The sequence below is a fragment of the Primulina eburnea genome, chromosome 7, assembly GCF_022965805.1.
Source record: "Primulina eburnea isolate SZY01 chromosome 7, ASM2296580v1, whole genome shotgun sequence".
In the NCBI taxonomy this organism is placed as follows: Eukaryota; Viridiplantae; Streptophyta; class Magnoliopsida; order Lamiales; family Gesneriaceae; genus Primulina; species Primulina eburnea.
The window spans coordinates 2,391,949-2,408,342 of NC_133107.1; the positions used below are offsets into that span (position 1 = coordinate 2,391,949).

At 35.0% G+C, this 16,394-nt stretch overlaps 2 protein-coding genes across 2 annotated transcripts; one reads left to right on the forward strand and one right to left on the reverse strand.

Moving 5' to 3' along the window:
* Positions 1-1,332: 1,332 nt before the first annotated feature.
* Positions 1,333-6,546, reverse strand: LOC140836544 (peroxisome biogenesis protein 22-like). Its single transcript, XM_073202141.1, has 8 exons — positions 6,208-6,546; positions 4,587-4,823; positions 4,458-4,505; positions 3,229-3,285; positions 3,048-3,149; positions 2,226-2,291; positions 1,889-1,990; positions 1,333-1,705 (listed from the first exon to the last, which is right to left on the reverse strand). The coding sequence occupies exons 1-8, from the start codon at positions 6,298-6,300 to the stop codon at positions 1,601-1,603; spliced, it is 810 nt and encodes a 269-aa protein (XP_073058242.1). The 5' UTR covers positions 6,301-6,546; the 3' UTR covers positions 1,333-1,600.
* Positions 6,547-8,045: 1,499 nt separating this feature from the next.
* Positions 8,046-12,515, forward strand: LOC140837358 (putative zinc finger protein CONSTANS-LIKE 11). Its single transcript, XM_073203495.1, has 6 exons — positions 8,046-8,912; positions 9,134-9,391; positions 9,644-9,966; positions 10,046-10,225; positions 10,486-10,620; positions 12,189-12,515. The coding sequence occupies exons 1-4, from the start codon at positions 8,394-8,396 to the stop codon at positions 10,170-10,172; spliced, it is 1,227 nt and encodes a 408-aa protein (XP_073059596.1). The 5' UTR covers positions 8,046-8,393; the 3' UTR covers positions 10,173-10,225; positions 10,486-10,620; positions 12,189-12,515.
* Positions 12,516-16,394: the final 3,879 nt, after the last annotated feature.

A 16,394-nucleotide genomic window follows, 5' to 3' on the forward strand; every position in this document is an offset into this window, starting at 1 on the left:
AGAATAATTTTTTAAAAAAATAAAAATAAAAAAACTCAACCATTATTTTCAATTAATTTACAATTTATTTAATGTACATCTTAATCAACCTATATAAAAAAGTTACATTAATGTCACTTAACTTGAACAATTTTTAAATATAATCTTTTTACGAGTCATTTTACATTCTTAGTATAATAACTTGTATTTTGTTTTCCATTTCGATCTTTTTTTTTGTCCAAATTTGAAATTGATCATCAGAAATTTGCCTAAAGGATGATTGAATATGTTGAGTTTGAAAATAAAGTAAGAATTTTGGTTTTTTGACGAGAAAAAAAATATATATATAGCAAAATATTTAAATCTTATCAGTTGATTATTATTATTATTATTATTATTATTATTATTATTATTATTATTATTATTATTATTATTATTATTATTATTATTTTTGTTTAGGTCGACTTTTTTAAAATAAAAAATAAAACACAGTTGTTTTTTTAAATCAAAAACCAAAACCCCAAAATTCAATTTCCAACTCAACATTCGTTGGTCAGTTTCAAATTTAGACAAGAAGATGGCTGTAATTGGAAAACAGACTGCAAATTACTGTACAAATACTGTAAATTGACACCTAACAAGACTAAATTTGGAAAATGTGCAAGTAAGAGGACGACAAATATAATTTTCCTTAAAAATGAGTAAATCTCTAGTAAAAGGTTTTAGACGGGTTCATCTCATCTAGACCTGCAATGAAACGATATATTTTTATTATAAAAAGTAATATTTTTGATATGTTATGTTAAATCGAAAAATCGTTTCGCGTGTTGAAATTATCACACAAGAATTTTTGTGTATAAAAATATATATAAAAAAATAAAGACAAAATGACCATTTTAATAATGTATGTATCGAAGTGTAATACTTTTAGTTATGCATATTTTATTGAAGAGTGCGTCTCATGTGAGACCGTCTCACGGGTCATAATCCGTGAGACGGGTCAACTCTCTCTATATTCACAATAAAAAGTAATACTCTCAGCATAAAAAGTGATACTTTTTCATGTGTGACCCAAATAAGAGATCCGTCTCACAAAAACGACCCGTGAGACCGTCTCACACAAGTTTTTGCCTTTATGAGTGAGTCTCATGTGAGACCGTCTCACGGATCTTAATCTGTGAGACGGGTCAACCCTACCCATATTCACAATAAAAAGTAATACTCTTAGCATAAAAAGTAATACTTTTTCATGGATAATCTAAATAAGAGATCTGTCTCACAAATACGACCCGTGAGACCGTCTCACACAAGTTTTTGCCAAAAAATTAAGAATCAGCAAATAAGATGTTGGCATAAGTTTACATTGCTATTTGAATTAACTTCTATGCCCTTGAAAGCGAAAGTGAAAGTGAAAGTGTTGCTACATATAGACTATTCTGAGTAATATCAATCTATCTGCACTTGTTCTTCAAACAAATTTTATTTGATAAACATAATTGTGGGACAGAGGAATTGGCGTACAACTGCTGGGAATGAAGGAGCCATGCATTACATTTACCAAACTCAAAACAAAGAAAGAAAAAGCATCGGAAAAATTTGCAAGAACGTAGGTTCCCTCGCATCAGACAATTCCAAAGTACTGTTCCAAGGATGCAGCGGAGAGCACGTTGGAGTGGGGTTGTTCGAGCTTGCCAGAAGAGATGTGAAGCAGATACTTGATGAATCTCTGGAAAATGGGAAATTGCGGTCGATTCAAAACAAGGCTTATAACTCGGAAACAGGAATTTGACGATCCATTTCCATATCGATAATGGTATTTGGCGACATCTCAGTTGATTCGTTGTTAATATTGCAGAACTCGTAGTTTCTCCCTATGTGAATATAATGATTTGAAAAAAGTAACACATACCGATAACTGGTTAACAACTTCAGGATTGGAGTCTATGTGCCAATCTGGTTCGAGTTGTCTGACAAAAGAAGTTCGGCCCGTCTCTGTGCTACAGAAAAGCACCTGCGGGTTCATTTATTAGATAAACGGTACAAAACGGGAGTGGTTCAAAATTTTTAACCAGTGTTCAGCACATGAAACTGGATGATTATTCAACATAATTCAGATGACGCGAAAATGCAAAATGTTAAACCGCAACCGCCTGGCCATAAGTACACAACTTACTTCTGCAAGGCCACCACATCTGACAGCAATTAAATCATAATTTATGCACAAAATATCAATTTTTGAGCAATACCTTATCTTTAACCAAACCACCAGAAGTAAAAACCCCAGCCTCTTCCAAAGCTACAAGAACATTCTTCTGCATTATTTTATTCAGCTTATTAGTGATTTAGAATCAAAAGCTCATACCAATAACAAAGTTCAATAAATTACAGATCGCAAAAAAGCTTCATTACGATGCATCCTGACACTCTTCAGATTTGAGTCGCAGAGTTATTCTGCTCACTAATTAAATACTTTTCTTATAAGTTCTTACAGAATTAAAGAGTATTGGTACATATTTGGAGCTATATCTATCATGCCTCAGCTAGCCAGAAAAGGAAATAGCCAATGCCATAAGTATCCTCACAAGCAAAGAAGGTAAGGCGCTGCAATTCCCCAATTCTGAACAAGTTTCTCTTTATAATCATTTGAGTGATACGTGTGGTATCAAAAAGCATTTATTTTTCCTCAAAGTTCACATAAACATTTAAACAGTCAAATGCAGACAAATTTTTCAGCATACCAAATGTAAAATAAAGCGGTAATACAATTTAACGTCTGAAGTAGACCAGTCTATTCCTCCAAGAAAAGAAGAATAAAAATATTGAGGTCACCACGAATATATCCAAAATTAACTCATGATCGTTCCAAAATGTTACCGAATCAATAACCGCGGTTCAGTCAAACATGCATGTGTTTATGCTGACAACTTCAATCTTTTATCTGCATCCTTAAAGTTCTACCTCAACCATATATAATTACAATGAATTTCAAAATATAAAATAAAATAAATTTGAAATAGCAAAAAAAATTTAAATATATCAAGGAGGAGAAGAAATTGTCTCCGACTTACTTCACTTATGTCATCCAACACCCTTTCCATGAGATAAAGATCACAAAACTTTGTGATCTCTAGCAAAACCTCCAAAATTGATGATTTGACAGTTGCTTGCTTCTGGCCAAAAAGAAAGTCCGGAAAAAATGAGGAATTCATGAAGATGACATGATGTAAAATGATGGGAAACTAAGGTTACCTGCAGCTCCTCTGGACTGCTTTCCTCAAGGATGACATCAAGCAACCGGCATGTTACCTGCACCAGTTAAGATATGGAAAAAGAGTCAAGTCATTTGCATGAGACTAAAAAATCATTCAATCACGAAGTCAGAATTGCATTAAGTGCAGATTTGTAGATATGACACTGGTTTCAAGATTTAACAAATAACACCTCCTTATGACTAATGTACATAGTTCTGCAGGAATGGGAACTGAAATACGTCCTGTCATGGAGTACTAGAACTGTAACATTAAAGTTGAAGACATTATAGGAATAATAAAAACTTCGATAAACTTGATAACTTTACTTATATGTCCGTTGCATGAGGGGTACACCAACATAGTTTGTTTATTAGCCCGAGGCAGGGTTGGCACCAAAATGAGCAACTCTGCCCATGAAAACAGATATACAGCAGGAGGCACAGATACTAAACTACTAGGCATTCTATAAATTCTACCAGGTATCAAAATGCATACTCTTGGTTACATATTCTCAACACAGCGGGAACTCCTTACCGGGTATGAAAAAATATTTTTTGTAGTTATTTCTTACCCAAGTCCTTCGAACAGCCCCACTACAAAATTTTCAGCATTTGTAATTTCATCCACAGAACTTAATATACTCCTTAGATGCCAAATCCAACTCCTTTTTACCTATTTAGTACAATGATCATGAACCCACTTATCACCATGACTATCCCTCTCGTAACTTTTTTCAAGTGATGCGTAACTATAAGGGTCCTAGATTTTCTTCCACTATTTGGATGTTCCACATGGGGAGCCCCAAGACAACAATTACATCTAGTTCAATCCACTCTTTTCAGTCTGTACTTCAGCATATATTCTTCCTACTTTCTAGTCTAACACTGAAACATTTAATCCCAGTTAACTCCTCTTCGCCATTCTATTCCTCGTTTCCTATCCTAGCCGATTGCAGAAATCTAATTCATCGAGGGAAGATACATCCACTTCATAATATACCAAGGTTTGATTTTTACTTGGCTATGTACAAGGCAGAAGATCCTCTTAAAGTTCGCTGAATTGATATCAGGGATCATCTTACTGCTCTATGTGAACTATCAAGTTATTTCAGCTTCAGCTAAAGTGCCTGAGCAGGGAAATATCGTGTTCATCAAACTATCGATTAAATAAGTAACCACGCACGCACACATGAAATGAAAGCAGACCAGCAACGAAATGCATAACTACCTTCCTTCCTTCACTCAACCTTTGTCTAACTATTTGCGCAAGAGTTGGCTGCAATGGAACCCAAAAAAATAGTTACAATAATTTCAAACATACTGCAAAAATTAAAATTTTAAGACATAGTTGACCAACCTTCACGGGCTGAAAGAATTCATCGATCACATTTTGTGTTCTGGAATCTTCTGAAGGGTCACCAACTTGTGGAGATGCATCATTCACATTTGCATGACTATTAACACCAGAACTACCAGTTGATGAGGCCTGCCTTTTAGGTTGCCTTCTTGGAGGCGACCTGGGTGTTCTCAATAGTCTCCAAGTAAAAACTAAAGCAAATGCTAGCCCGGCTATGGCCCCAACAGATCTTGAATCCTGTGGTCCAAACAATCACGAAAATATCAACTAGTGAGTAAAACAAAACGTTATTTTCTTCTCTTTTGAGTAAAATTTGCCGACTAAAAATGAAATTGTTCAAACAACAAAGCATATTTTAGAATCATATTCTAACAGTTAATTTGCAAAGCAAAAGGAGAATAGGATACCAAAATGATCTATGCACTCAACCCATGAGGAATAAGAACTCCAAAAGGATTATTGACCTCATAGGCCGGGATGTAAATGCTCCCCCCTACGCAAAGTTCATCCAGAATGCCTTTGAATGTTTCCCTAAAACCTAGTTTGTTTGCCTACTTACCAAAGTTGATCTTTCTAAATAGCTAGCAAAAACTCAAAGTAACTTTCATCGGCATAAGGACTTCTTCAAAAACTAGTCAAGTTTTTAAAAAAATTTGTTATATCTTATTTCATATGAACAATAGAAGACTTGGTTATCTTTATTTGTTTTCCTATTCTCCTGTGTATGAAACAAAGGCCTAACTAAACGAAAATGAGTGCATAAAGGTATACTAAAGGAAAGGAACAGAAGGGAAAGGGTCTCAACAATTGACATGAGTAGTGATGGAATTCAAACCCATTATTTATGAAGATTTCATAATCTCTTAAGATAGAAAGAACAATGAAATTAACATTTTACATGTAAACATTCAACATGGCAACTTCATTTCTCATAAACCAAGATGCCATGGCAGCTGTCATTTGTCTTCTCGATCATAATCATCAATAAGCATCACTAAATCGCCCCCTTAGATATAAGGATTACTGTTGCTCGTGTAACAAATTCAGAAAATCAAAACCTCTTCTTTACCAGCCAACCATCAAATATTTCTCTCATTCATCACCACCCAAAATACAACTCAATATTTCGTGTTTGGATATTTCGGTATGGAAAGTGTAACTAGATCCAGATAATAAGAAAGATAGCACACATTAATCTGCATGCTACCATTACCGTATCACCTTCTCATATTCCTGATTAAAAAAAAAAAAGAAATCTTGCAGCTATAATGGCATGCCATATTTTGGTGCGCACACTAAAATACTCCATAGATTTAATCACATTCACAAACAATCACGACCCAAATCGCAAAATTCAACTTAGAAACTGATAAACCCAAATATTCAGCTAAACTTCGAAGTCTAAAACCAAACTATCATCACAAAAAATAAGAACCCAGTATCCACAGTAAAAAACGAAAGAAACCCTAAAGTGACCATAAAGAAAAGCTGAAATACGTCTGAAAAATACAGGGAAAAAACAAAGAAAGAGAAAATTACCAAAACATAAAATACGCACGATTCGCCAAAACCAAATAACTGGAAGAAAAAAAATTTAAAACTGAATAGAGAGAAATAAAACCATGTGTCGGAAAATATTGGAAATCTTGACAGTGAGAAAAGCTCCAACCCGCTTGACCAACCGCAAAAGATCTTCTTTTGAATTATCGGCCATGAGAAATTACAGTAATTTCAACTTATCTGAATCAATTGAACAAAACTCCCTCGACCCTGTCTTTGATTTGGCGAGTGAAATTAGAAATTGAAATTCAGATTCCGGGATTTTGGTTTCTCAATCTGTTAATTAATCATCTCAGTTAAACAATAGGATCAAGGTACAGAGAAAACGGAAAGCTGAAAGGAAAGAGACCGGAACTGTGGGAAGGTGGTGGTGTCTGAGAAACGAATTCTACCTTTTACCTTGGAGACAGTTTTATAATTTACAAGTGACACCGGAGATAAAAATTAGTTAATTCAGTAAAAATAAAAATACGATTTACCTAATAAAAAAATTAATCCCACTGCCGCCTAATTCAATGCATATTACGTTTATTTTCACACTAACAATGAAGTATATTTATTTTGAGACGGTTTTACGAATTTTTATCTGTAAGACGAGTCAATCTTACTGATATTCACAATAAAAAGTAATATTCTTAGAATAAAAAGTAAGAGTAGGTCTCATGTGAGACCGTCTCACGGATCTTAATCTGTGAAACATATCAACATACTAATATTCAAAATAAAAAGTAATTCTCTTAGCATAAAAAGTAATACTTTTTCATGGACGACTCAAGTAAGATATCAGTCTCACAAATACGATCTATGATACCGGCTCACACAAGTTTTTGCCAAAAAGTGATATTTTTCCGTGGATGACCCAAATAAGATATCAGTCTCACAAAATACGACCCGTGAGACTGTCTCACACAAGTTTTTATCCTAATAATGATATTGTTAATTTCTGTTTAATAACATTTACATCTTAAATTTTTTTTTATATTCATAATATGAGTGACTTGTGCCTTAGAGATACAAAAAAAATTACGCTACACACAGATATACATACAAGATTTCGGTGGATTTTAAATTTCTTCTTTTATTTAGAACGAAGAATTTCAAGTTATAAAATTTTAATAATAAATGACGCGAATTTCAAAAATATACTTGATCCTTGGAGATTTGTTAACCTTGGATTTTACTAATATGATATGAGGTTAGTGTTGGAACATTTTCGGTGAGGGTTTCAACGACATGCATGGACGTTTGATCGTGTCAATATAAAAAAAATAATAATGTTATTAATAATTTAATTACATGATTTTGAATTCCGATGAAAATTACTCAAATTAATTATTGCAACATTGTCATAAAATTATAATTGATTTAAAGAAAAATTAATTTTTAAAGTTAAATTTTGTCGTTAAGGTATAAACTAAGATGTTAAAATAAGCATAAGTAACGTTAAAACATGGAGTGTAGAAAGTACTTTATTTATTTATATATATATCAAAACACGATGAGTGAATTTTTTTTAATATAATATCAAGTATTTATATAACATTGATATTCGATTAAAATATAAATTTGGTTAAATATATTATCGATTTTATATCTACAAAATTTATCCATAAAGTATAATTTTTTTTATCTTTTATTTTCTTAACTTTATTCACTTAAATCATGTCTAAAACATTAAAATTATATAAGATTGTGTGTCCACGATAATCCTACACCTCAGCATAAATGGAGCGAGTCTCAAGCTCAGTTATTTCTTTCTTCAAACATTTTCCAGATCAGCAACCATATCGAGCCCACATTTCTCCACGTTCCTCTAATCCAGATCCTCGGAAACACGTGAATAAATATGCACCAATTCATCGTCAACCCATATATATATATATATCCACTGCATGCTTTCTCTACAAATATAGAAATACATTCTTGTCAAATAAAAAAGTTTACATCTATTCGAATCAGTTATCTGCATTGATCACTTTGTTTCCATTAATGAGTTAATGTCATCTCTTGGATGTTGGCTAGTTAGGGTTCATTTAATCTGTTTCAGTGCCTTTTTTTTCCTTATTTTTTGCGAATAAAATTGGTGGGATTCTCACTTTTATGTTGAAAATACGTTTGAGGATTTATTTCTGCCTTCCGGTTCTTAATCCCAGCGGTTTATTGGTTAAGAAAATCAAATATATAGTGATTTGATGATGAATTGTTAGCTAGTGAAAAGCAATAGACAGTGGAAAAGATTAAGATTTAATGTCGGCTCAGCCTGCGTGCGACTTCTGTGGGGTGGTGAGAGCACTTGTGTATTGCAAATCGGATGCTGCCCGGCTATGCTTGCAGTGTGATGGCTGTGTTCACTCGGCTAATTGCTTGTCAAGAAAGCACCTCCGATCCCTCATTTGTGATAAGTGCAATTCACAGGCTGCGGTCTTGCGGTGCCTTGACGAGGACCTTTGTTTTTGCCAGACATGTGATCATGGCTGCCGTGTCGATGGTGTTGGGTCCTCTGGCCCGGGGCATGATCGCCTCAAGCTGAACTTTTACAGTGGATGCCCTTCTCCTGTCGAGTTCTCCAAGATTTGGTCGACCGTTCCCGATTCTAATAAATCGCACGAGGGGACTGTAATGGTTGATGGAAATATTGAAATGGGAGGATCGTTGTCTTCTGGCGGTGGAGGAGGAGGAATGATGGCGAATAGGTTGAACGAGATTGCCTCGTGTGTCAAGTTCGATTCATGGGTGTTTCCACCACCGATACCACCTCTACTTTCCGCCTAACTTTATGTCATCACAAGTTTGGGATCAGAAATATGCATCATCGAACGGAGATCAAACACCTTTCTTCTCTCAAGCAACCACCCTACAAAAGGTGATCCAAATCCCAAGTAATAATTTGAAGGAATCTAAAATTCATGGAAAAGAATTTGAAATGTGTGTAGTTTCTTTGGACTAATGCTTTATAACTTAGGCATGTGATGTTAATTGTGTGCTAAATTAGCTCTGGCTTCGACTTGGCTATATATCAGGGGTGTGTTGAAAGTATTAAGGATCTTGGGCTTCATGATATATGTGACAGTGTTGACATGGATGAAATTGCCCTAAACTTCGAGAGTGGGTACGAAATGTTAGAGAATTTGCAAAAGCAGACAATAAATATATCTGACGATGGAGGAACGCGTGGTGGTTTGTTGATGGAGAAAAACTTGCCGGTCACTGGATCCAATAGCACACGTATTAAAAGTACTTTGAAGGTTCTGCTTTCACCTTGGTCTCTCTTTGTATAGTTGTCTCTTAATGTATACTTTAAATGTTAATTTCTTGTAATACAAAACTAGAACTTGTCATATGTATATATCGTTGGGGGCAAGAATTATCCTGCTGTCCAGTGTGACAGCCTATACGGTCACTACCGCCAACCATAAATGAAGTGCTCAAGGTCTACACATATATGCATGCAATTCTTTTCTTGATGCTGCAAATAATGCATCCTATGTTATGTTTAGGCATCCTCGTCCCTACAACAAGACTGCTTGTGTTTTACACGCTCTTCAACTAATTTGATCCCGGCAATGAACAGCAATTCTAATTGCATGTTCATGGATTCAAATATCTGCCCTGGTTTTGCAAGTGGACAAGTCCCTTCAAGCATGTCGCTATCTTTGTCTAATATAACCGGGGAAAGTAGTGCTGCTGATTATCAAGACTGTGGGTTATCGACTTTATTTCTGACCCGTGAATCCCCTTGGGATTCTAATTTTGAACCAAGTTGTCCACAGGCGAGGGATAAAGCCAAGATGAGATACAATGAAAAAAAGAAGACAAGAACGTAAGTGCTTCTACGGTCATTACAATTTTGTCTTTTTAATGCATTGTGCTTTATTAGTGAATATGTTATTCGAATGTAGGTTTGGAAAACAGATAAGATATGCTTCTCGTAAAGCTAGAGCTGATACAAGAAGGCGCGTTAAAGGTAGATTCGTCAAGTCTGGTGAAGCTTTTGACTTCGACCCTGCTGGACCAAGTGATTGTTGATCCAAGTCACTGGATTTCTCCATGCCTTAGTAGATGCATTTTCTTTTGTAGAGGTATATGTCATATATTACCCTTGCTGTAATTCTTAAACTTTGTAATCTAAACAATAAGGTCAATAAATAATATTGCAAACAATTATTTGATTTAGTTATTAACCCATCCCCCGAGTTCTAATTAACTTCAGAGAGGAATTCGAGACCCGTTGATTGCTTTTGTAACAGCCCTTTTTACTTGGGAAACTACTGGAGGCACTTCTATATTCCCCATACCTATGTGATCTTACCATATCTTTTTTGCGTATTTTTTCTGACAGGAACTTGAAGTGTGCAGCTGACCCTATGAAAGCATCTCGTAACATGTTTCATTCTTCACAACGCAGACTAAGTTCCACCGGCACACGTTTCTTTTTTGAGACATCCCTTAGCCATAATTATCACAGTTCGAATAGGTACTACCGCAGACTTTGGTTATAATTCATAAAAGCATATCGATATTTTTCTTTAGCATAATCTGTCACGCCCCGAGATCGGGGTAAGTCGACACCGACGTTGTTCAACAATCACATAATCGTCAAACAACAAGTCTCGTAGTTCAGTATAAACCAGAACCAGTCTATTTCATAAATAACTCAAAATAATCTTGCTTTACAGTGATAAATTCCAAAACGAAATAAAATGTGCAGAAGCGGTGTACAACTTGAATCGAAACTTAGGAAGAACATAAGTGAGAAATCTTCATATCTCGAAACTTCATCTCCAACTCCAAAACATGTCTTATTCATCCTCGTCTACTTGATCTTCATTCTTATCTGGGGAGAAATGTAAGGGGTGAGTGTTTTGGGAAATACTCAGCAAGTGGGGGCGATCGATTACCACAAATACATATAAATATAATTTAAATACCATATTGCAACTGATTTTTCAAAACGTAGTATCTCATATCAGATCAGAATCGGAATGGAAATGCGAAACAGAGATTATCAGACAATTCAGAACAGAGCGAATCAGAACAAACGAAAACACTGTTATTCATCTCGTTTTCCATGGTCAAATTGTCTCCAATATGTTAATCCTCTAAGGGGTGAGGCCAAAACACAGTTTTATACCCACTGATGGGGCCGGAACACAGTTTTATACCCACTAATGAGGGTCGAAACACAATTTTATACCCACTGATGGGGGCCATATAAATTTACAATCGTCGTTCCATATCCCACTCAAATCATAACAGTGCACCACAGAATCAGATGTATCAAACAACACTTATCGGAATTTTTGAATGACCTCAGCAGAATCAAAGAACATCGGAAATAGAAGAACATATCGTACTTCGATCGAGATTTTATAAAATATATAATAGCATTTTTCGAAAATGATTTGACACACATAGACGCATGTCATGAAATACTTATACAAGGTTTAAGTTACAAAGAAATACATAGCAAAAGCCCACTTACTTGATTTCGTTTGGATTAAGGCACTAGAAGGACATGCTAAAAGAACTTCGTTCGAACAAGGTTGCGGTAGAGCTTCGACTAGGCTGCTGCAAATGCTAAATTTCGAATTCTTGAAGTTATGGGGATGGATTTTGCTTCTTATATAGGCTTGAATAATCAACTATAAAGGTAAGCCGACCGTATCACTCCAAGAATGTCGCTGATTGCTTAATCAACGTGATGATTGCACTTTTCTCTACCGAATGAACGTGGCCTCTTCTTGATTCAAGATACACACTCGAGATTCATGAGTGATTTTGGTTTTCCTTAAGTGCAAATGGAGAGTGATTTCCGCTGCATGAATCTCTTCCAAGATTGGTGCACTTCCATATGGTGATAAATGGTCAATAATGAAGAGACAATGATTATTCAAATTTTCATGATTATGATTGTATGGAACTAAAAATGTCATGCCAAAAATGAGTTGAAATTTCCTATGACTTATATAGATTTTCTCGTTACAAGATTTCGGGTCTTCACATAATCTGACATTGGTGATTATCTCATCTTCAATATTGAAGGATCCACTTTCAGAAGACAAAAGCTTTTTTCCCGACTCTCTTTGCAGAAAGATATCGTGGTTCACTGTTGATCAAACACTTGCTCTTGATTATGGTCAACCAGTTTAGATATAAAGCTGTGTAATAAATCTGAACAGATTTAAGACTTGTGATGCGATCAAGAACCACTGAAATTTTGTTGTTTAACCTTAAAATTTCTTTTTTTGGGGATATAGAAAAAAGGGAATCCCAGTTTGAACTGATTTCGTTTTTGTTTACAAGAAAATGTATAAACCACACATGATATGGATATATAGCCAAGAAATATTCCTCCAAGGATTTATTTTCACGTGAAAGCTTTACATATACTTGTTTGCATGCATGCCTATTATATATATGTAATGTTTTGTGGCTTCAACTTTCATATTAAGAGGGAAGTATCCAAAGGGAGTACTCGTTCTCCTACCACCACCCCCAACCCCAACCCCTAAAAAAAACAATACATCAGTTTCATGTCTGTAATTTAAGGATTCTATTCAAGAAATAAAAGAAAACGAGTCGAATCATTTCTAAACTTTTAGAAACTTTTATTCATGTGTTTAAAATGAAGGATGTAAATGGATCTATTCAATGAATTTCACGAGATTGATCTTGAAATTCACAATCTCAACTTGAATTTACAAAATTATCTAATTAATGAATTCGTGACTCTCGAGAGTTGGTAGTTATATATTGACATGTTTTGTTGATTTTATTTTATTTAAAATTAATAGAAAAAGTTAATATTATAATTTATTTATAATCTTTTACTATTTATTAAGTTTAAGCATATTAGAATAACTGTTTTTGGTGTCATTGGTCTGTTTTTTGGTTTCCCTATTTTGCCCCTATTTGATATCAAAATTACATTTTTGTTTTTTTTTTATTTCAAAAAACATTTTTGATTTTATTTTTTTTATTACAATTATTCAAATAGCACTTTAGTACCTCGATAATTTGTCAAATTTCATTTTAATCCATAAATAATTATAAAAAAAATTGTACACACACGCGGTGCGTGTGCAGAGTAGCTAGTATTAATTATAATTACTTAATATCGTTAAACTTTTGAGTTTTGTAAATATTAACTGATACAAATAATAGCAATAACCATTAAGTGATCGATAATAATAGTATATTTAAGGCATGAGAAATCATTTAATTAATATTTTAAGAGGTCATCAGCATTCTAACGATATAATATTCTTCTAATAGAGAGTTTGAATCCAAATTAAAATAAAATTCAACAATGATAATTATTAAAAAAAATTAAGAGGTCGAATGAAAATGAAACATAGTCAAGGGGGCAAATGCAATTAACGCTTTCTTTTGTACAGGTAACTAACCGCAGCACGACAACTGCTTCTATATTCAATTCGATAGCGCCTGTTGATCCCTTCGTCTTTCCCAAATTCCCCTCCACACTCACTGTGCTTTTTCTGCGTGCCGAATTGAGAAATGCCCATAATTTCGAGTCCTCTTACACCTCCGCGCGCTCTTTCGTCAGCTGTTCCACACCCCTATCTCCACCTCATACCACTACCTTTCCTTGAATGCACGACCCACCCCCGCCTTGCCACCATATCCTCCGCCAGAATCACTCAAAACCTACTACCGCATCGCCTCTTGTGAATCCGTGTTTACCTTCACATTGCCCGCTTTCGGTCCAGTTTTGGCATGAGACCCCAGTTTTCCACTCATAAAATTTATTTGGACTTGGACCAATCCTCAATGGTGGTACTACACTTTGTTAGTAGTCTCGAGATTTATGAGCAGAACGAGAAGTGTTCATTGAACGGTGGCGTTTGGCGGCGGGGGTGATGCTATTAGTGCACCTTTGGTTCAGGCCTTGCACCGGGTTCTAGATTCTTGCCTTGATAGGTATCCCCATTTGTATGGGAGCGATGCTCGGATTTTAGTTTGCATATCTGAGCTCGGAGTTCGGCTAACAGTTGAACCCGTCTTCCATCAGGTGTGATGTTTTCCTAATGTCATTTACCATTATCGTTTATTGCAATGAAATTTATATGCAAAACATATATCGCAAATGTGGCCTTAATACTTGGTTGAGCTTTTTATCGTTCTTATGTTAATTTCTGAGCTCGGAACTGGAATAATGTTTCAGCTTTCCAAGAACTTGAATAATGTGCACTTGCATTATAGTCATTTTTGCATTACCTTTGTTCAATAATTTGAGATATCTATACTATCTATTAAGTAAGAGGGCTTTAGAATAACTACTTCTGAGGACACCAAAATACTTAATTCCATAATTACCCTTCTTACTCTATTAAACCATTTTCAAGTCACTCCATATTTTAAATATAAAAAAATCAAAACAAAACTTCCCTTTTAAATTACCCTTCTTACTCTACTAAAAACCTTTTGAAGTCACTCCATATTTTAAATATAAAAAAATCAAATCAAAACTTCCCTTTTAAATCGAACAACTTTTCTAAATCGAAAATAATTTCGTGTTAATTATTTAGTATTATTTTATCAAATTAAAAATAATAATAGCACATGCAATGCATGTGCATCTTTTACTTGTCTGAAGAAGGCAAGAGGCAGATGTGGTGGAACCTACCATACGAAGATCGATCTCAGCAAGGCAGAGCCCCGACTCAGGCTTATGTAGCTGAAAAAATGATGTTCAAACTATCTTTTTGGAGGAATATAATAGTTTTTAAGTTCTTGCAAATGACTTCTTGTTGTTTCTGCTCTAGCTCGCAGAAGTTTGGAAACATTTACTTTGGCCTGTACTTGTAGGGTTGACACTTCTTTCTTCCCCGAGTACATGTAAATTTTGTTTTATTTATTCATATTTTATACAATTATAGTTCGCCAGCCTTCGACAAGGTATAGAGAGAAATGGCTTTTGGTGGAATCTGGTTTTGCCACTAGTGATCCTTTGGCCAAGGTGCTGGCTAAGATCTTTGATTCGTTCCTGGAAAGGTATCGACATCTGTATGGAAGTGATGGTAGGATTCATACCTGCATCACAGACTCACAGAACTTGGCATTGGCTTAACGCACGAGCCTGTATTCCATCAGGTATGGATTTGCTTTAAAATTTTGCAAATATAAATACTTCTTCTTACATGAAACTAATTGAATTCAGATGGATATTCGTGGGAACGTGTTCAGGTTCCTCCCGCTCGCCTTGCTACTATCCCTCCATCGCTTAGATGCCACAGATCCAATCTTCCCCAACATGACCACAATAAACTCCCTTGTTCCAAGCAGTAACCATCGATTTGCAGAGAATTCTGCAACAGACCGTCTGCTATGACCGTTGGTTCTCATGGACAATCTCCATCTCCTGGGGATACGCTGTTCAAATCTTCCCACACCACGTATACTTGCACTGCGCACACAGGAGGCTAACGTTCCTTGGAGAAAGGGCGGCAGGGTTAACGATTGGATAAGGTTTGGTTGAGCGCCGGAGATGGAGTGAATATTAGTTACAGAAGAAATAGGAAGTGAATTCATGTATATTTTGCACACCGCTCTAGTTTTGAACGAGATTTCAAACAAGTTCAATTACTAAAAATCAATTTTTCTTAGAATTTGACATTTCTCCCCATAATTATATTTACGTTTTTCTGAAAACATTGCAAGTAAATTATGAACAAGCAGATGCTCAGGCTCAGGCTCAGGCTCAGGCTCAGGCCCATGACCCCAACCTCTTGCCCAATAATGCCCATCTTTTTACCAGTCCCCCACTCTAGAAAATCCCAAATCTACTTTCTTAGACCTATTTTCCAATAACTAGTCAGAACCCATAAATCTGTAACTTAGTGCGTGGAAAAATAAAATAAAACTTTCGATTTTCACTTTAATAAAAATAAAAGATTTTTTTTCTTCAAGTTATCATATTCCCCGGCCCAGATGCGCTTCTTAGAGCCTGTAATGACCCTTAACCGAAGTGCTAGGCCTATGATTTAAAGGCAACTAACTTTTTAACATGTAGGAGTTCGACACACAAGCTACCTAAACAATAATGTGGGCCATGTTGCCCGGTTTTGGATATACTCTATGCCCAATAAATTATTTAAAGAAACAAAGCACCATTTTTCTTTTTCAATATATCTTGAATTATGTAAAAACCACTTACGCTCACAAATATTAAAAAAAAAAATCAACAGAAGAGTAAAGTTTATGAACAAATTTCATATTTTATTGTTA